At 40.8% G+C, this 20,918-nt stretch overlaps 1 protein-coding gene across 4 annotated transcripts in view; it reads right to left on the reverse strand.

Annotated features, from left to right (window-relative positions):
* Positions 1-4,229: 4,229 nt before the first annotated feature.
* Positions 4,230-20,918, reverse strand: part of CLEC2D (C-type lectin domain family 2 member D) — a 42,195-nt gene continuing 25,506 nt past the window's right edge. The window contains exon 7 of one of the 4 annotated variants that reach the window (XM_088837356.1): positions 4,230-5,708. In XM_088837356.1, the coding sequence (XP_088693482.1) occupies positions 5,701-5,708 (8 nt within the window). In that variant the 3' untranslated portion in view covers positions 4,230-5,700. Of the gene's footprint in view, positions 5,709-13,313; positions 13,630-20,918 lie in introns of those variants that run through there. The other 3 variants (XM_088837351.1, XM_088837353.1, XM_088837352.1) reach the window with 3 other exon arrangements.

Genomic DNA, 20,918 nt, shown 5'->3' on the forward strand with positions numbered 1-20,918 from the left:
TAGCTTGTTTCCGTATCTTGGCTATTGTAAATAATGCTTCAGTTAACATAGAGGTGCCTGTATCTTCTCTAATTAGCACTTTTTTTCTTCAGATAAGTACACAGGAATAGTAATGATGGATCATATGGCGGCTCTATTTTTAATTTTTTGAGGAATCTCCATACTGTTTTTCATGGTGGCTCCACCAATTTACATTCCCATAAATAGTACATGAAGTTTCCCTTTGCTCAGTCTCCTTGAGAGCACTTGTTATTTGCTGTCTTTCTGACAGGTGTGAAGTGATAGCTAATCTTGCTTTTCCCTGGTAATTAGTAATGCTGAATATCTTTTAGTGTACTTGTTGACCATTTGTATGTTTTTTTTTTTTATATTGAGTTGTGTTTTTCTGTATATTTTGGATATTAATGCCTTCTTATTTATATTGTTTGCAAATATCTTTTCCCAATCAGTAGGTGTCTTTTTCATTTTGTTGATAGTTTCCTTTGCTTGCAAATACTCTTCAGTTTGATATTGTCCTGTTTGTTTACTTTTACTTTTGCTTCCCTTGCCTGAGGATACATATGAAAAAATATTATAAAGATCAGTGTCAAAATGTATACTGCCTATACTTTCTTCTAGATTTATCACTTCAGGTCTTACACTTAAGTTTTTAATCCATTTCAAACTTATTCTTGTGTGTGGTGTGAGAGAGTAGTCTAGTTTGATGCTTTCATGTATAAATGTCCAGTTTTCCCAACACCATTTGTTGAAGAGGATGTTTATTTTTCCCCATGATATATCCTGGCCTCATTTGTCATAGATTAATTGTCCATATAAGTATGGGTTAATTACTGAGATTTTACTCTATTCCACTGATCTATGTGTCTGTTTTTGTGCCCTTGTCATACTGTTTTGATTACTATAGCCTTGCAGCCCAGTTTGAAAACAGAGAGGGTGATCCTCTTCTTCTTGCTAAAGATTGTTTTTACTATATAGCAGGTGGCTTTGTGTTTCTGAACAAATTTTAGAACTATCTATTCTAGTTCTATGTGAAAAAAATGCCATTCATATTTTGATAGATGTTGCATTGAATGTGTAGATCATCTGGGATAGTATGGTCATTTTAACAATATTAATTCTTTTCATTCATACACATAGTATATCTTTCCATCTGTTTGTGTCATCTTCAGTTTCTTTCATCAGTGTCTTATAATTTGCCAAGTACCATGTTTTATAATCTTACTTTTTTGTTGTTTGTTGTTTTTGTTTAGTCACTAAGTAGTGTCTGACTCTCTTTGTGACCCAATGGACAATAGCCCAAAAGTTTCCTCTAACCATGGGATTTCCCAGGCAAGAATACTGGAATGGGTTGCCATTTTCTTCTCTAAGTTATTTTCTTGACCCAGGGATAGAACCCTGTTGTTTTCTTTCACCACTTAAAAAAAAGCCATTTTCTCGTTGTTTCCATTATGAAGGCACTGGTCATTCTTACTATACCTATTTTTTTTTTTTTTGCTGCTTTTTCCTTTTAATTTTGCAGTAATTTTACTATAATTTTCCTATGTATGATCTTTAAAGGTCTATCTTGTTTTTAATTTGCCAAGCTTCTTTTTTTTTTTTTGTAGGATTTTATTTTATTTATTTATTTATTTTTTTGCATTACAATAGTTTAATATGAACAATCAGAACTAATTAACAGTATAACAATATTTTACAACTGAAATAATTAAAATAAACTATAAAATCACTACATAAAACAGGTCTGATCTAGCTTATTTACTTTCTATAATCTCTTCAGTGCTGCAAAACCATTTATTTCTTTTTTTTTTCATGTTTTAATAAACACTTCGTCTTTTTGTATTGCTTTCTTTTTCATCACAATAATAGAAATATAACACCATATATCACTGTAAAACACATTTCCACATAAATGCTGATAAGCACAAAATATTTTTCATCATTTACATTTTAACTGTAATAATATATGGCAGGATTAAAGCTGCATCCATCATGCGTCTAACTAACCTTGCTGTAATGAATTTTTACATGTAATGGTTTCTGTCGCAAAGTAAAATCATACATAATGTCTAGTGACACAGTACGCTGGTGGATGGGTGGTTTTGGAAAATGGAAATGCAATTTCATTTTTAATTAGATTTATAAACTTCACCACCTCCACCTCCAGCCAGCTTCCCAACCCTCCCACCACCATTATTTATTTATTTATTTTTAAATGAGGCTTTTAATTAATGTTTGACAGAGCTGATTCAGGTTGAATAGACTAAATTTCTTTAAACAAACTTACTTATACTCCAGAGTCCTTTAAAAAATTAATAGCATTTATACATTGAAGGTATTTGATTTTCTTGTAACTAGCACTTCAAATGCAACAAGCATTTGACCCAACAAGTAAAACTTTCTACAGTTCATAACTTTTATAAATAAAATAAGTTAAATGTACAGTGAATAAGTTCTCTGAAATATTTCAATATTTCTGAGGGTTTAGTAACATCATAAAATACATTTCAACTAAAATTCACAAATCTAAAAACCTGTTAGGCATTTTTAGGCGTTTTAAGTTGGAAATGAAGACCAATGTTACATCGTAATATGCCAATTACAAATAGTACTTCAAATAGCAAATACTACAGTTTGTCCCAAACTTTAAAAACTATTCATGAACTCAAACTGAACTATTGATGGCTATGAGAATTGTTTCCTAGCCTTTTTGAAAATTTCAACCCATTTACGTTTAAGGTAATTATTGATAAGTACGATCCCGTAGCCATTTTCTTTATTGCTTTGGGTTCAAGTTTATACACTCTTTCTGGGTTTGCTGTCTATAGAAGATCCTTTAGCATTTGTTGGAGAGCTGGTTTGGTGATGCTGAATTCCCTCAGCTTTTGCTTGTCTGTAAAGCTTTTGATTTCTCCTTCATATTTGAATGAGATCCTTGCTGGGTATAGTAATCTGGGCTGTAGGGTATTTTCTTTCATCACTTTAAGTATGTCTTGCCACTCCCTTCTGGCCTGAAGAGTTTCTGTTGAAAGATCAGCTGTTATCCTTATGGGAATCCCCTTATGTGTTATTTGCTGCTTTTCCCTTGCTGCTTTTAATATTTGTTCTTTGTGTTTGATCTTTGTTAATTTGATTAATATGTGTCTTGGAGTATTTCGCCTTGGGTTTATCCTGTTGGGGACTCTCTGGGTTTCTTGGACTTGGGTGATTATTTCTTTCCCTATTTTAGGGAAGTTTTCAACTATTATCTCCTCAAGTATTCTCTCATGGTCTTTCTTTTTGTCTTCTTCTTCTGGGACTCCTATGATTCGAATGTTGGAGCGTTTAACATTGTCCCAGAGGTCTCTAATATTGTCCTCATTTCTTTTAATTCGTTTTTCTTTTTTCCTCTCTGTTTCATTTATTTCTACAATTCTATCTTCTAGTTCGCTAATCCTGTCTTCTGCCTCTGTTATTCTATTGTTTGTTCCCTCCAGAGTGTTTCTGATCTCATCTATTGCATTATTCATTGTATATTGACTCTTTTTTATTTCTTCTAAGTCCTTATTAAATCTTTCTTCCATCTTCTCAGTCCTTTTCTCCAGGTTATTTATCTGTAACTCCATTTTGCTTTCAAGATTTTGAATCATTTTCACCATCAAAATTTGAAATTCTTTATCAGGTAAATTCCCTATATCTTCTTCTTTTGTTTGTGTTGGTGGGCAATTATCTTGTTCCTTTACTTGCTGGGTATTTCTCTGCCTCTTCATCTTGCTTATATTGCTTTGCTTGGGGTGGCCTTTCCCTCTTCTTGCAGTTTGTGGAGTTCTCTTTATTATGTAGTTTCTTCGCTGTGTGTGGGGTTGGACGGGTGACTTGTCCAGGTTCCCTGGTTAGGGAAGCATGTGTCAGTGTTCTGATGGGTGGAGCTGGATTTCTTCTCTCTCCTTTAGAAGACAATGGGCTGCTTTTCTGGGAGCCTGATGACCTCTGCCAGTATTCAGAAGTTGTTTTGTGGACTTTACTCCGCGTTCAAATGTTCTTTTGATGAATTTGTGGGGGAGAAAGTGGTCTCGCCATCTTATCCCTCCGCCATCTTGTTCCTTCCTCCCCAGAACATTGGATTCTTATATTCCACTTGGTCGTGGAGTATCTCTTCCCAGCTGCTCCAGCAAGGTGCAGCCGCTGTACCTTACCTTGGACGAGGGGTATCTCCTCAAGGCCGCCCCTCCTGCTTTGAATGTGGATCGGCCCTCCAGTGCCTAAGCAGCCACCGCCTCCTGGATGTGGTACAGCTCCTCTCAGCCACCGCCCTAACGCTGGGCGCGGGGTAGCACCTCTCAGCCACGATTCTGCACGTGGTCGGTTGCGCTGGAGCCGGGGGTCTCTCGCGCCTGCGCCGCCGGAGCCGGGGGTCTCTCGCGCCTGCGCCGCCGGAGCCGGGCTTCTCTCCCGTCTGCCTAGAAATCTGCCAAGCTTCTTAAATTTATAGCTTGATGTCTTTCTTCTCTTTTAAAAAAGTATTGATTGCTATCTCTTAAATTGCTGCTTTTGCCTTCCTCCAATTTTTTCACTTCTGAGTATACAATTGCACTTATATTAAGATTTTTTATTATTGCCCTTATATCTGAATAGTATTTTCTTTATTGCTTCTCTGTGCTTCAGTGTGGAATTTTTGCTGACCTACCTTCCATTTTTGTAATTGTGTCTTCTGCTGAGATCAATCTGCTTTTAAACCTATCTATTAAACCATCAATTCTTACTGCAATTTTTGTTTATAAAATTTCCATTTGATTTATATTTAGGGATTCCACTTCTCTAGTAAAATCATCATTTTTGTTAACTATTTTCTAGAGTGTGTTAATCATAGTTATTTTAAAGTTTGAGTTTGGTGATTCTAATACGTGAGCCCTCTATGTGTCTATTATTTATTTATGCATTTGTCTGTTTTACCTGTTGGTACAATAAGAAAATTTTTGCTTGAATGTTGTCAGTGTACCCACACATGTATGAAATATGAAACCTGCTTCCAGGAAGTATTCACATTATCGTCTGCTAAGTATTACATTCATTGATACTGTCTTAATCCAATAAAGACTGAGTTGACTTAAGTCTTTGCAGTTTCTGCAAGATTTTATCTACCATTTTTCTACCATTCCACCATTTCTTATTTACCCTAGCACCTGTGGCTAAACCCTCTAGAAATTCCACCTCAGAGCATGGGATATTAATGAAGTTCCTTTTCTTGTTGGAGAGTGAATCTGATTTTTTTTCTTCTCAAAACAACATGACTGTCAAAATGCCACTCTGCTTGTCACATTTTTCTTCTTAGACTCTTTCCCTGTGAAGTTTAATAATTTGGCAAATGGCTTAAAGGAAAAATATCAATTTTTCTTTGACCCATTTTTCTCTTTAGGATTTTGGTCCTTCAAGTGCATTGATAGCAATTTTTATCTGACCTAGGAGAGTGCCTGCTGGCCATGACCCTGCTCAGATTCTGAGCAGGTGATCCTTCATCAAGATACTGCTAGGAGAAGAGTGACCCTCAAAATGTTTATTCACTTCTCTGAATCTTTCCTGTTCCTCCAATTACCTTGAAAATTTTCCAATGCCGTTTTACAAACTTGTAATTCTTCTCAGCATCAGCTAGGCCTCTCTCAGGTCGCTTTATTATAGACAGAAGTATATATGAACTTTCAAGTTTATCCTTTTTACATCATCTCATCATTTTGCTGTCAAAGAGAAATGGAACAAACCTTAGTAAATTTCATTTTCTTGGAATTCCCAAATAATTGACAGAACTAAGACTCTGATGCTGGGAAAGGTTGGGGGCAGGAGGAGAAGGGGACGACAGAGAATGAGATGGCTGGATGGCATCACCGACTCTATGGACATGAGTTTGAGTCAACTCCGGGAGTTGGTGATGGACAGGGAGGCCTGGCGTGCTGTGATTCATTGGGTCGCGGAGAGTCGGACACGACTGAGCGACTGAACTGAACTGAACTGAACCCGTATTATCATGACATGGTAACATAAAGTTACAGCTTATCATCATTTACCATGAGCCAGAAACATTGATAAAAGATTTAAATGTATCTCATGTTATTGGTTCAACTACTTTGAAGATGAGCTCCTTGAGTGAGAAACCAAGTAAATTTGTTGTAAGTTGACAGCAACAGAGTAAATGGTCTGATTTAGAAATTCCATGAAGGCAGGAGAAGGAAATGGAGACCCACTCCAGTGTTCTTGCCTGGAGAATCCCAGGGATGGGGTAGCCTGGTGGGCTGCCGTCCATTGGGTCGCACAGAGTCGGACACGACTGAAGTGACTTAGCAGCAGCAGCAGCATGAAGGCAGTAAAAGGTCAGTGACTAAACCAGGTCATGGGATTCCTGCACTAGACACAGTGCATTTATCATGAAAGTTCTGTTTCACATTGCTTAACTTCCCTCCATTCTGAGAACAAGAAGCTGAAAGCTAAGTACTTGAATATTCATACGGTTACTCACTTTACATTTAGAACCTATTTTGGAAGATAATACCTTTGAGTCACCAGGCCTCACTGAGCAGTTTAACAGGAAACTGCAAAGTTAACGGGGTATAAATGATTCATTGTGACAAATTGCAAAAAACAGTGGAATAAGTATATTATGAGAGCACTTAGTGAGATATATCTACTCAGTGGAAAGTCTTCCAAGGAAGTGTTAAATAAATTTCCAAACCAATAACTTGAGTAGACATTTGCTAAATGAAAGGGCGAGGCAATGAGTTTGAAGGGGGAAATATTCTATTGAAGGGAACTGCAAAAGAGAAGCGAATGTATGGAAGTCCCCTAAAATTTAAAATGACTCAACCACACATTAGGAAAGAAGAAGGATGAGAAAATAACTTTCCAAGTAACCCAAAGGCTCTTTATTAAATATGTGAATTTTATAATTCCTAAATCTTCTGGTCTTGCTTACTTTCTTATGAAACCCTATACCTGATACCCGACATGATACATAAGATGAAGTGACATGGTTTTACATGGTTCCTAAGGAGCTGCAGTGTGAGGGGAGAAAGTACACAGAGAGTTATTTTAATTTTATTGAGGAAAAAAACTTGTTTTATTTTCCAAAAGAATTTAATTTGGCCTATATTTAGGAGATGGAAGTGAGTGACTAATTGACTGAGTGTGAAAAAGGTATGAAAAAGTTCTTCAAGTTACACATTCAGTTCAGTTCAGTTCAGTTCATTTCAGTCGCTCAGTCGTGTCCGACTCTTTGCGACCCCATGAATCACAACACGCCAGGCCTCCCTGTCCATCACCAACTCCTGGAGTTCACTCAAACTCATGTCCATCGAGTTGGTGATGCCATCCAGACATCTCATTCTCTGTCATCCCCGTCTCCTCCCATCCCCAATCCCTCCCAGCATCAGACTCTTTTCCAGTGAGTCAACTCGTCGCATGAGGTGGTCAAAGTATTACCACCTGAGAAATGGAAGATTTCCTGCCAGATCAGTAAAAAAAGGATGTCACAGTTGTCAGTGACAGTAGCCCTCTAATGTAAGCCTCTGAGCCCTAAGGGAATTCAGGAAGGAGAAGAATACCTGTCCTCTAACAGCCATCAGACTGCTGCCACATCCTACGTTGAACTCCAACTAAACTCAAGATGTTAAAACACAAAACACTGGTCCCAGAGAGCTGAGATACATTTGAAAGGAATGATTTCAGTGAGCCCAGATTCTTGCATCCTCCCCTACATAGAAAAGCATCAAATCCCTTAATTTGGAATATTTTGTTTTCTTTAATTAACAATAATCTTTGGATGTTCTGACTACCTGCCCTTTGTTGTAAAACTTCTATATAAGCTGGCCCTTCTCCTCACCTCCTCAGAGAAGTTCTCTCAGGGTTACTTGAGATGCTGTCTCTTGGGCTTGAAGTCCTAAAAATTCCCACCAAATAAAACATAAGTCTTAACTTTTAGACTGTGACTATTTTTTAAGTCAACGAATCCAACAGAAGTGACTGTTTAAATGAGTAATATAAAAATAAAATAATCACTGATATGTGATTACATAGAGCAGTGGACTTCCCTGGGGGCTCAGATGGTAAAGTGTCTGCCTACAATGCAGGAGACCTGGGTTCAATCCCTAGGTCAGGAAGATCTCCTGGAGAAGGAAATGGCAACCCACTCCAGTATTCTTGACTGGAAAATCCCATGGACAGAGGAGCCTGGCAGGCAATAGTCCAGAGGTCACAATGAGTTGGACATAACTGAGCACAAAGGGCATGAAAATTTACTTCCAGTTTACCATTGCCCCACTTCCCTTGGGCCTTTCTAACTTTGACAACAGAATGGATGGTTAATATAGCTGATGAAAGAGGAATATACTCAATGAAAGAGACAGGAAAAAAACACAGTCTTTGGAGCAAAATAAACTCAATGTAAGTAACAATTCTTTAGCTTGTTAACTGTTTGACTTTACACATATGTGGTAGACAAAGCAATGGATGCCCATTATCAAAGATACCATGTCCCAAGCCCCTAAACATGTGGATTTGTTACCTTACATGAAAAAAAAAGAATCTTTGAAGATGTTAATTAATTAAGGATCTTGAGATGGGGAGATTATTCTGGATTACCTGGGTCGGTCACATTTAGTCACATAGCTCCTTATTAGAGGAAGATATCAGTGTCATAGTCATGGAGAGATTTGATGATGCTCTGCTGATGGCACTGGAGGTGAGGCAAGAGGCTAGAGCTGAGGAACGCGGGTGACCTCTAGAAGCTATAAGAGACAAGGAGACACATTCCGACCTAAAGCCTGCAAAAGGAACTCAGCCCTACCAATATACATTAATCTTCATTCAGTAAGATTCATTTTGAACTGCTGACCTCCAGAACTGTAAAATAATAATTAGTGTAGGTTTGAAACCACTGAATTGTTGCAACTCATTAACTTTCTAAGGTTAATTAATTTATTTTTGGTAGTGCTGTGCAGATTTGGAAAACTCAGCAGTGGCCACAGGACTGGAAGAGGTCAGTCTTCATTCCAATCCCAAAGAAAGGCAATGCCAAAGAATGCTCAAACTACCAGACAATTGCCCTCATCTCACACGCTAGCAAAGTCATGCTCAAAATTCTCCAAGCCAGGCTTCAGCAATATGTAAACCGTGAACTCCCAGATGTTCAAGCAGGTTTTAGAAAAGGCAGAGGCACCAGAGATCAAATTGCCAACATCCGCTGGATCATGGAGAAAGCAAGAGAGTTTCAGAAAAACATCTATTTCTGCTTCATTGACTATGCCAAAGCCTTTGACTGTGTGGATCACAATAAACTGTGGAACATTCTGAAAGAGATGGGAATCCCAGACCACCTGACCTGCCTCTTGAGAAACCTGTATGCAGGTCAGGAAGCAACAGTTAGAACTGGACATGGAACAACAGACTGGTTCCAAATAGGAAAAGGTGTACGTCAAGGTTGTATATTGTCACCTTGCTTATTTAACTTATATGCAGAGTACATCATGAGGAACGCTGGGCTGGAAGAAGCACAAGCTGGAGTCAAGATTGCTGGGAGAAATATCAATAACCTCAGATATGCAGATGACACTACCCTTATGGCAGAAAGTGAAGAGGAACTAAAAAGCCTCTTGATGAAAGTGAAAGAGGAGAGTGAAAAGGTTGGTTTGAAGCTCAACATTCAGAAAACAAAGATCATGGCATCTGGTCCCATCACTTCATGGGAAATAGATGGAAAAACAGTGGAAACAGTGTCAGACTTTGTTTTTTTGGGCTCCAAAATCACTGCAGATGCTGATTGCAGCCATGAAATTAAAAGACGCTTGCTCCTTGGAAGGAAAGTTATGACCAACCTTGATAGTATATTAAAAAGCAGAGACATTACTTTGCCAACCAAGGTCCGTCTAGTCAAGGCAATGGTTTTTCCCGTGGTCATGTATGGTTGTGAGAGTTGGACTGTGAAGAAGGCTGATCGCCAAAGAATCGATGCTTTTGAACTGTGGTGTTGGAGAAGACTCTTGAGAGTCCCTTATACTGCAAGGAGATCCAACCAGTCCATTCTAAAGGAGATCAATCCTGGATGTTCATTGGAGGGACTGATGCTAAAGCTGAAACTGCAATACTTTGGCCACCTCATGCGACGAGTTGACTCACTGGAAAAGACTCTGATGCTGGGAAAGGTTGGGGGCGGGAGGAGAAGGGGACGACGGAGAATGAGATGGCTGGATGGCATCACCGACTCTGTGGACATGAGTTTGAGTGTACTCCGGGAGTTGGTGATGGACAGGGAGGCCTGGCGTGCTGTGATTCATGGGGTCGCGGAGAGTCGGACACGACTGAGCGACTGAACTGAACTGTGTGGCTTGAAGGATCTTAGTTCCTCCTTCAAAGACTGAACTCAGGCCTTCTGTAAAGGCAGTACAGAGTCCCAACCATTGGACCATCAGGGACTTCCTGGTAATTTATTATTACATAAATTGTTACAGGATTCCCAGGTGGCTCGTTGATAAAGAATCTGCCTGCCGAAACAGGAGACACAGGACATGTGTGATCCATCTCTGGGGTGGGAAGATCACTTGGAGTAGGAAATGGCAACCCATTCCAGTATTCTCACCTGGAAAACCCTCTGGACAGGGCACTCTGGTGGGCTACAGTCCATGAGGTCACAAAGAGTCTGACATGACTGAGCCACAGAGCGTGCATGCAAATTATTACAGCACATTAAGTTCTTTCACTCTCATAACCTATATGGTGACAGGAGTGTTCTGAGAAAGAAAATTATGATTTTGTTAAAGGTGTCCAAAAAACTTTAGCTGTTAGTATATTTATTATTCAATTACTAATAATGTTACCAAATCATACTTGGGTCTGCTCACCCATATGCAGTAAAGCCAATTTACCGACATCAAGTTGTGATGAAGGAAACTACCATGTTTATTGCAGTCACCAGACAGATGTCCTTTTCATTATAGGGGACTGGAATGCAAAAGTAGGAAGTCAAGAAACACCTGGAGTAACAGGCAAATTTGGCCTTGGAGCACAGAATAAAGCAGGGCAAAGGCTAATAGAGTTTTGTCAAGAGAACGCACTGGTCATAGCAAACACCCTCTTCCAACAACACAAGAAAAGACTCTACACGTGGACATCACCAGATGGTCAACACTGAAATCAGATTGATTATATTCTTTGCAGCCAAAGATGGAGAAGCTGTATACAGTTAGCAAAAACAAGACCAGGAGCTGACTGTGGCTCAGATCATGAACTCCTTTTTGGCAAATTCAGACTGAAATTGAAGAAAGTAGGGAAAACTACTAGACCATTCAGGTATGACCTAAATCAAATCCCTTATGATTATACAGTGGAAGTGAGGAATAGATTTAAGGGTCTAGATCTGATAGATAGAGTGCCTGATGAACTCTGGACGGAGGTTCGTGACGTTGTACAGGAGACAGGGACCAAGACCATCCCCATGGAAAAGAAATGCAAAAAAGCCAAATGGCTGTCTGAGGAGGCCTTACAAATACCTGTGAAAAAAAGAGAAGTGAAAAGCAAAGGAGAAAAGGAAAGATATAAGCATCTGAATGCAGAGTTCCAAAGAATAGCAAGGAGAGATAAGAAAGCCTTCCTCAGTGATCAATGCAAAGAAATAGAGGAAAACAACAGAATAGGAAAAACAAGAGATCTCTTCAAGAAAATTAGAGATATCAAGGGAACATTTCATGCAAAGATGGGCTCGATAAAGGACAGAAATGGTATGGACCTAACAGAAGCAGAAGATATTAAGAAGAGGTGGCAAGAATACACAGAAGAACTGTACAAAAAAGATCTTCATGAGCAAGATAGTCACGATAACATGATCACTGACCTAGAGCCAGACATCTTGGAATGTGAGGTCAAGTGGGACTTAGAAAGCATCGCTACGAACAAAGCTAGTGGTGGTGATGGAATTCCAGTTGAGCTCTTTCAAATCTTGAAAGATGATGCTGTGAAAGTGTTGCACTCAATATGCCAGCAAATTTGGAAAACTCAGCGCTGGCCACAGGACTGGAAGAGGTCAGTCTTCATTCCAATCCCAAAGAAAGGCAATGCCAAAGAATGCTCAAACTACCACACAATTGCACTCATCTCACACGCTAGTAAAGTCATGCTCAAAATTCTCCAAGCCAGGCTTCAGCAATATATGAACCGTGAACTCCCAGATGTTCAAGCAGGTTTTAGAAAAGGCAGAGGCACCAGAGATCAAATTGCCAACATCTGCTGGATCATGGAGAAAGCAAGAGAGTTTCAGAAAAACATCTATTTCTGCTTCATTGACTATGCCAAAGCCTTTGACTGTGTGGATCACAATAAACTGTGGAAAATTCTGAAAGAGATGGGAATCCCAGACCACCTGACCTGCCTCTTGAGAAACCTGTATGCAGGTCAGGAAGCAACAGTCAGAACTGTACATGGAACAACCGACTGGTTCCAAATAGGAAAAGGAGTGCATCAAGGCTGTATATTGTCACCTTGCTTATTTAACTTATATGCAGAGTACATCATGAGGAACGCTGGGCTGGAAGAAGCACAAGCTGGAATCAAGATTGCTGGGAGAAATATCAATAATCTCAGATATGCAGATGACACTACCCTTATGGCAGAAAGTGAAGAGGAACTAAAAAGCCTCTTGATGAAAGTGAAAGAGGAGAGTGAAAAGGTTGGCTTGAAGCTCAACATTCAGAAAACAAAGATCGTGGCATCTGGTCCCATCACTTCATGGGAAATAGATGGAAAAACAGTGGAAACAGTGTCAGACTTTATTTTTTTGGGCTCCAAAATCACTGCACATGCTGATTGCAGCCATGAAATTAAAAGACACTCCTTGGAAGGAAAGTTATGACCAACCTTGATAATATATTAAAAAGCAGAGACATTACTTTGCCAACAAAGGTCCGTCTAGTCAAGGCTATGGTCTTTCCCATGGTCATGTATGGATGTGAGAGTTGGACTGTGAAGAAAGCTGATCATCGAAGAATTGATGCTTTTGAACTGTGGTGTTGGAGAAGACTCTTGAGAGTCCCTTGTACCGCAAGGAGATCCAACCAGTCCATTCTAAGGGAGATCGATCCTTGGTGTTCATTGGAAGGACTGATGCTAAAGCTGAAACTGCAATACTTTGGCCACCTCATGCGACGAGTTGACTCACTGGAAAAGACTCTGATGCTGGGAAAGGTTGGGGCCGGGAGGAGAAGGGGACGACAGAGAATGAGATGGCTGGATGGTATCACCGACTCTGTGGACATGAGTTTGCGTGAACTCAGAGAGTTGGTGATGGATAGGGAGGCCTGGCGTGCTGTGATTCATGGGGTCGCGGAGAGTCAGACACGACTGAGCGACTGAACTGAACTGAACTGAGACAAATAGTCCAGGGCAGTTAGTGCTCGGAAAACCCAAATTCTCTGATACATCTCAGAAAAGTATTTTTAAAGGCCAGGCAAGGGAGGGGAGTAAGGGTGTGTGATCCTCTCAATTCTCTGATTGGCTGATGGTGAGGAACCAGGGTGGCATCACAAGGGTTAACATTATCAATCCTAGAGCTCCAGTAGCTCTGGGGGCTACTTCTCATGGGCATCAAGCAGTTAACTTCTTCTATTTGGTAGAGTTGAGCATCTGTGAAACCAATCAGGATATGGGGTCAGATGTTACTACCTAGGTGATTCAGAGAGGAGGTAAAGATTCTGTGACCACCATATGACTGATTACTGCTTTAAACTGTTATCAGTTCCTTCCACCCAACAGCTGCTTTGTCACTAAATGTTTACAACTGTTCAATCATGTATTCTTGAGCCAGGCTTTTGTGACTCAGGGAGGCTTGGAGACTATGCCTTTTCTGCAAAAGAGAGGTGGGCAGAGGACATGAGGGGAGGGTCTGTCCCAGGAAGACCCCTTAGGGTCGTGTGTGTGTGTGTGTGTGTGTGTGTGCATGCACGCACAGTCCGTCCTGTCCAACTCTTTGTGATCCCATGGACGGTAGCCTGCCAGGCTCCTCTGTCCAAGGAATTTTCCAGGTAAGAATACTGGAGGCGGTTGCCAATTCCTGTTTCAGGGGATAATCCCAACCCAGAGATCAAACCCAGGTCTCTTGTGTCTCCTGCTTTGGCAAGTGGATTCTTTACCACTGTGCCACCATAGGGTCTTACTCAGTTACAATTATTCATGCATGCTTAAGGAAATATTATGAACTTTAGTGTCTAAAATCTTCCCAGTGAAGTTTGGTCTGCGAAATACCTACAACCTTTTTTTCTTCAGGGCTCAGATAAAGTTATAACCCTCAAGTTAGAACACAGACTAGAGACTCTTCTGATTGACCAGTGCCTTGGTTTAAATATTATGAACACTAATGTTTCTTCAAGAGTAGGAGAAATGGTATATTTCACCCTAGTGCATCATGAAAAGAATTTTAGAGAAATGAGCAAACCCACTTGATCTCGAAGAGACAGCAGTAACTGATGGCTTGAAACAAGAGAGACCTTACTTTCCTGCTCAGTAATTGAACCTAGGTAGCCCTGCCTGCCAATGCAGAAGACATAAGAGACACGGGTTCCATCCCTGAGGTCAGGAAGATTCCTTGGAGGAGGGAAAGGCAACCCATTCTAGTATTCTTGCCTGGAGAATCCCATAGACCAGAGGAGCTTGGCAGGCTACAGTACAGAGGGTTGCAAGAATAGGAAACAACTGAAGCGATTTAGCACACAGCACAGCCTGGATGAAAACCTGAAATCCTGGCTGATAGTCCACCAGGGGTTAGAAGACAGAAGCAAAATTCCCCTTACCCTCATTGAAAAATGGGTTTCTCAAGGAGACAAAAACTGTAAAACCACGTACAAAGTTTGGTTAGAGACACAACAGAAGTGGAAAACCCTCAGAGAAACAGTTTAAGGCAGAAACAAGGCAGAGATGTGCACCCAGAGAAAGAGGGTGTGGGCACCCCCTTCATGAGGAAGAGTGCAGTAAAGAGGTGGTTAAATGATTTATACAGGGCAGTTCTACTGGGTCTTTGTTTATCTTCGGTTAATTATCTTGCTTCTTTTGGCACAGCTGACATACCCAAGGCCCCTCCCCAATATGCATGCACAACTTTTTTCCAAGATGGATTCCCACCCAGAGGCCTGGGGAGGGGAGGGGCTTGGCATCACATATTTTCCGGTGGTGCTCCCTCCTTTTTGAACCGCAAGGAGCCTTTCTGCGCATGTGTAGACAGGGAGGTTCTTCTTTCTTCAAGGATGGGAAATATGTGATCTCTTGATCTTTTACTCAAACAGGGTTTAGCCCTTCTTTATCTCTGCCATAATTGTTATCTTACAGTGAACATGAGAAATAAAGCCCAGCTATTCAGCCTCTTCCTGTGGCTATTATTATCTCAAAGTGCAGACAGAAAGTGGATCATAAATATCTAGGCTGGAGACAACTTGTCTCCTGTCTCAGCAAGCTGGAACAGAAGGCTAGTTATACACCATACACAAAAATAAACTCAAATTGGATTAAAGATCTAAACGTAAGGCCAGAAACTATAAACCCCTTAGAGGAAAACCTAGGCAAAACACTCTCTGACATAAATCACAGCAGTATCCTCTATGACCCACCTCCCAATGTAATGGAAATAAAAGCAAAAATAAACAAATGAGACCTAATTAAACTTAAAAGCTTTTGCACAATGAAGGAAACTATAAGCAAGGTGAAAAGGCAGCCTTCAGATGGGAGAAAATAATAGCAAATGAAGTAACTGACAAAGAATTAATCTCAAAAATATACAAGCAGCTCCTGCAGCTCAAGTCCAGAAAAATAAAAGACCCAATCAAAAAATGGTCCAAAGAACTAAATAGACATTTCTCCAAAGAAGACAGAAAGATGGCTAACAAAAGCATGAAAAGACGTTCAACATCACTCATTATCAGAGAAACGCAAATCAAAACTGCAATGAGGTACCACCTCACGCCAGTCAGAATGACTGCTATCCAAAAGTCTACAAGCAATAAATGCTGGAGAGGGTGTGGAGAAAAGGGAACCCTCTTACACTGTTGGTGGGAATGCAAACTAGTACAGCCACTATGGAGAACAGTGTGGAGATTTCTTAAAAAACTGGAACTAGAACTGCCATACAACCCAGCAATCCCAGTGCTGGGCACACACACTGAGGAAACCAGAACTGAAAGAGACACGTGTACTCCAATGTTCACTGCAGCACTGTTTATAACAGCCAGGACATGGAAGCAACCTAGATGTCCATCAGCAGACAAATGCATAAGAAAGCTGTGGTACAGATACACAATGGAATATTACTCAGCTATTAAAAAGAATACACTTGAATCAGTTCTAATGAGGTGGATGAAACTGGAGCCTATTATACAGAGTGATGTAAGAAAGAAAAATACTGATACAGTATTCTAACACATATATATGGAATTTAGAAAGATGGTAATGATAACCCTGTATGCAAGACAGCAAAAGAGACACAGATGTATAGAACAGTCTTTTGGACTCTGTGGGAGAAGGTGAGGGTGGGATGATTTGAGAGAATAGCATTGAAACATGTATACTACCATATGTGAAACAGATCGCCAGTCCAGGTTCGATGCATGAGACAGGGTGCTCAGGGCTGGTGCACTGGGATGACCCTGAGGGAAGGGATGAGGAGGGAGGTGGGAGGGGGGTTCAGGATGGGGAACACATGTACACCCTTGCTTGATTCATGTCAATGTATGGCAAAAACCACTACAATGTTATAGAGTAATTAGTAATTGTAAATTAATTAGTAATTAATTTAATTTTTAAAAAAAGAAGGCTAGTTACAAATGACAAGCCTAAAGTCCATTTATTTCCTGCCTCATGCTAAGCCAAACACCTCTTGTTAGGTAGCTCAGCAGAGAAAAGTACCCTCTTCAAGAAGCAAGAATACTAAAATTTCACAGACAATGGCGAACTGCAGTTGGACATAAAACTGATTCTGTGTGCACCATCAGCTACGTGGATATACAGACCATTCAGGAGCACAGTTCTCTGTGCTGAAAAGGGTTTCATACTTAGCTTAATGCCCTACCATCAATATATCGAAATTATTAATGGTTTTTTAAACAAAGAACTCCACTATTTTTATTTTGCACTTGCAAATTAGGTAGCAGATTCTGACTATATGATCATATGTGCTAAGTGGCTTCAGCCATGTCTGACTCTTTGCAACTCAATGGACTGTAGCCCGCCAAGCTCCTCTGTCCATGGGATTCTCCAGGCAAGAATTCTGGAGTGGGTTTCCATGTCCTCCTCCAGGGGATCTCCCAGACCCAGGGATTGAACCCATGTCTCTTATGTCTCCTGCATTGGCAGGCATGTTCTTTACCATTAGCACTACCTATGAACTTATATGCAGAGTACATCATGAGGAACTCTGGGCTGGAAGAAGCACAAGCTGGAATCAAGATTGCCGGGAGAAATATCAATAACCTCAGATATGCAGATGACACCACCCTTTTGGCAGAAAGTGAAGAGGAACTCAAAGGCCTATTGATGAAAGTGAAAGAGGAGAGTGAAAAGGTTGGCTTGAAGCTTAACATTCAGAAAACGAAGATCATGGCATCTGGTCCCATCACTTCTTGGGAAATAGATGGGGAAACAGTGGAAACCGTGTCAGACTTTATTTTTGGGGGCTCCAAAATCACTGCGGATGCTGATTGCAGCCATGAAATTAAAAGACACTTTCTCCTTGGAAGGAAAGTTATGACCAGCCTAGATAGCATATTAAAAAGCAGAGACATTACTTTGCCAACCAAGGTCCGTCTAGTCAAGGCTATGGTTTTTCCCGTGGTCATGTATGGATGTGAGAGTTGGACTGTGAAGAAAGCTGATCACCGAAGAATTGATGCTTTTCAACTGTGGTGCTGGAGAAGACTCTTGAGAGTCCCTTGGACTGCAAGGAGATCCAACCAGTCCATTCTAGAGGAGATCAATCCTGGGTGTTCATTGGAAGGACTGATGCTAAAGCTGAAACTCCAATACTTTGGCCACCTCATGCGACGAGTTGACTCACTGGAAAAGACTCTGATGCTGGGAGAGATTGGGGGTAGGAGGAGACGGGGACGACAGAGAATGAGGTGGCTGGATGGCATCACCGACTCGATGGACATGAGTTTGAGTGAACTCCGGGAGTTGGTGATGGACAGGGAGGCCTGGCATGCTGTGGTTCATGGGTTCGCTAAGAGTTGGACACGACTGAGCGACTGAACTGAACTGAACTGAACTGATGAACTTGAAAGTTTGAAAGGGTTTTTTCTTTTGCTTTACCCAGTTGTTGTTTTTTTTTTTGTAAGCATCTTTTGGCAGGAAAAAGTTCTTTGCAGAAAAGAGCTCTCAGCAAGTTACCAACTGAATTGAGGGTGACTGCTCATTGCTTAAGCCACTCCAGTACTCTTGCCTAGAAAATCCCATGGATGGAGGAGCCTGGTAGGCTGCAGTCCGTGGGGTCGCTAAGGGTCAGACACGACTGAGCGACTTCACTTTCACTTTTCACTTACACACATTGGAGAAGGAAATGGCAACCCACTCCAGTGTTCTTGCCTGGAAAATCCCAGGGAAGGGGGAGCCTGGTGGGCTTCCGTCTATGGGGTCACACAGAGTCGGACACGACTGAAGTGACTTAGCAGCAGTAGCAGCAGCAGCTCATTGCTTACAAAATCAAACTCATGGACATTGGTACAGGGACAAGCTGTCTTTAATCGGAATACCGACAATCTGGGAAGACTGTGGGCTCAGTCCCCTTAGAACCACCTCCAAAGATGTTGCTAGCCATGAAATTCTTAAAGAAAAAGGGGGAAGTAACCTCAGTCAATCACTGAGGAAGTGGATCAGAGTCATCACCATCCTCCACTGAGTATAGGCCTGTCTCCTCCTGATCTTCCTCTAGACTTGCTCCTTTATCTTGATCACAGGTTAGATCACAGTTAGTTTGTTTGGGAGGTCACTTAAGGGGAAGCTACAGAAGAGACCTGGTCATCTTATTTGCCATTTCTACTTCTTTGATCTAGGGGAAGAACCGACAAGCTAGGCAAGCTGTTGTGTGATTAAAAGATTTGAAAGTTGGGTTTAGGTCAGAAATGAGTAGAGCAGTGAAAGTGAAGTCGCTCAGTCGTGTCCGACTCTTTGTGACCCCATGGACTGTAGCCTACCAGGCTCCTCCCTCCATGGGATTCTCCTGGCAAGAATACTGGAGTGGGTTGCCATTTCCTTCTCCAGGAGCTCTTCCCAACCCAGGGATTGAACCCGGGTCTCCCGCATTGTAGGCAGACACTTTACTGTCTAAGCCACCAGGGAAGTAAGGGGTACCCAATTAAATTTAGTTATAATAAGGCTTGTGAAAAAAACAAGGAAAGGAGCCTCCGGCTGTCACCTTAGAGAAATATTCACAACCTAAAAGTTGAGAGTTACGTTTTATTTGGTGGGAATTTTTAGGACTTCAAGTCTTGGAGGCAACATCTCAAGTGACCCTGAGAGAACTACTCTGAGGAAAGGGAAGGAGCCTGGTTAAATGGAAGTTTTACAACAAAGGGCAGGTAGTCTGAACATCAAACGATTGTTGTTAATTAAAGAGGACCAGATATCCCAGATTGTTGTTAATTAAAGAAAGCCAGATGACTTCCCAGGAGGTGCAGTGGTAAAGAATCTGCCTACCAATGCAGGAGACCCAAGAGACATGAGTTCGATCCCTGGATCAGAAAGAACCCCAGGAGTAAGAAATGGCAACCCACTCCAGTAGTCTTGCCTGGAGAATCCCTAGGGGTTCTATAAGCCAATCACAGAAGGACAAACACTGCATGATTCCAGTTACGTGAGGTATCTACAATAATCAGACTCACAGATGCCAAGGACAGAATGGTGGTTGCCAGAAACTGGACGGAAGGAAAAATTGGAGTTGCTAATAAACATGCATAAAATTTCAGTTATGCAAGATGAATAAGTTTTAGATATCTGCTGTACAACATTGTGCCTATAGATAAAAATGCTATGTTATGTATTTTAAAATTTGTTAAGAGAGGAGATCTCCTGTAATCTTATCACAGTTAAAAAAAATTGTCAAACTATTTCCCTGAGTATCTGTAATATTTTATACTCCCATTAGCAATGCAGTTTCTCTGCATCCTCATCAGAATTTTGCATTGTCTTTTTTTTTTTTTTGTAATTCTGGCAAGTTTTACCTACTTATCATGTGGTTTCAATTTTTACTTCTATAGTGATTAATGGCCATAAGCATCTGTTCTTGGTTGTTGCTCTCTGGATATTCTCTTCTCGGAAATGTCTGTTCATGTCTTTTCTGGGAAATGTTTACTATCTCTCTTCTGGGAAATGTCTGCTCATGTCTCTTGCCCATGGTCTGGCCTTTGTCCCAGTTCCTGGAGGCAACCTCGAAACCTTTGGATTTTCCCCAAGTAACAGGAACATCCTGGTTAGAGTAGACAAAGAATGACACCTGCCATTTCAGTAAACAAAGGATGCTGTGGCCATAACTCTATCAGTCACAACAGCAGCCCAAAACAGTGCCTCCTGATAGGAATTCAAGGAGAAAACAGGACACTGGTCCTAGATAGTTAAAATGCCTATCAAAGGAATAATTTAATTGAGTCCAGATTCTTGCATCTTCCCATACATAGAAAACACTAAAATTATTATTAATTTGAGATGCCTCTTATGGTTAGTGGTAATCTTTTGATATTCAAATACATTTTTTTTTTTTCAGCAAAAACTCATATATTCTGCGCTTCCCTGGTGACTTAGATGGTAAAGAATCTGCCTGCAGTTCAGGAGACCAGGTTAGATCCTTGGATCCAGAAGATCCCCTGGGAAAGGGAATGGCTACCCACTCCAGTATTCTTGCCTGGAAAATTTCATAGAATGAGGGGCCTAGCGGGCAACAG

The sequence above is a fragment of the Moschus berezovskii genome, chromosome 6 (genome assembly GCF_049115385.1).
Source record: "Moschus berezovskii isolate FMDL1 chromosome 6, NW_MosBer_1.0, whole genome shotgun sequence".
In the NCBI taxonomy this organism is placed as follows: domain Eukaryota; kingdom Metazoa; phylum Chordata; class Mammalia; order Artiodactyla; family Moschidae; genus Moschus; species Moschus berezovskii.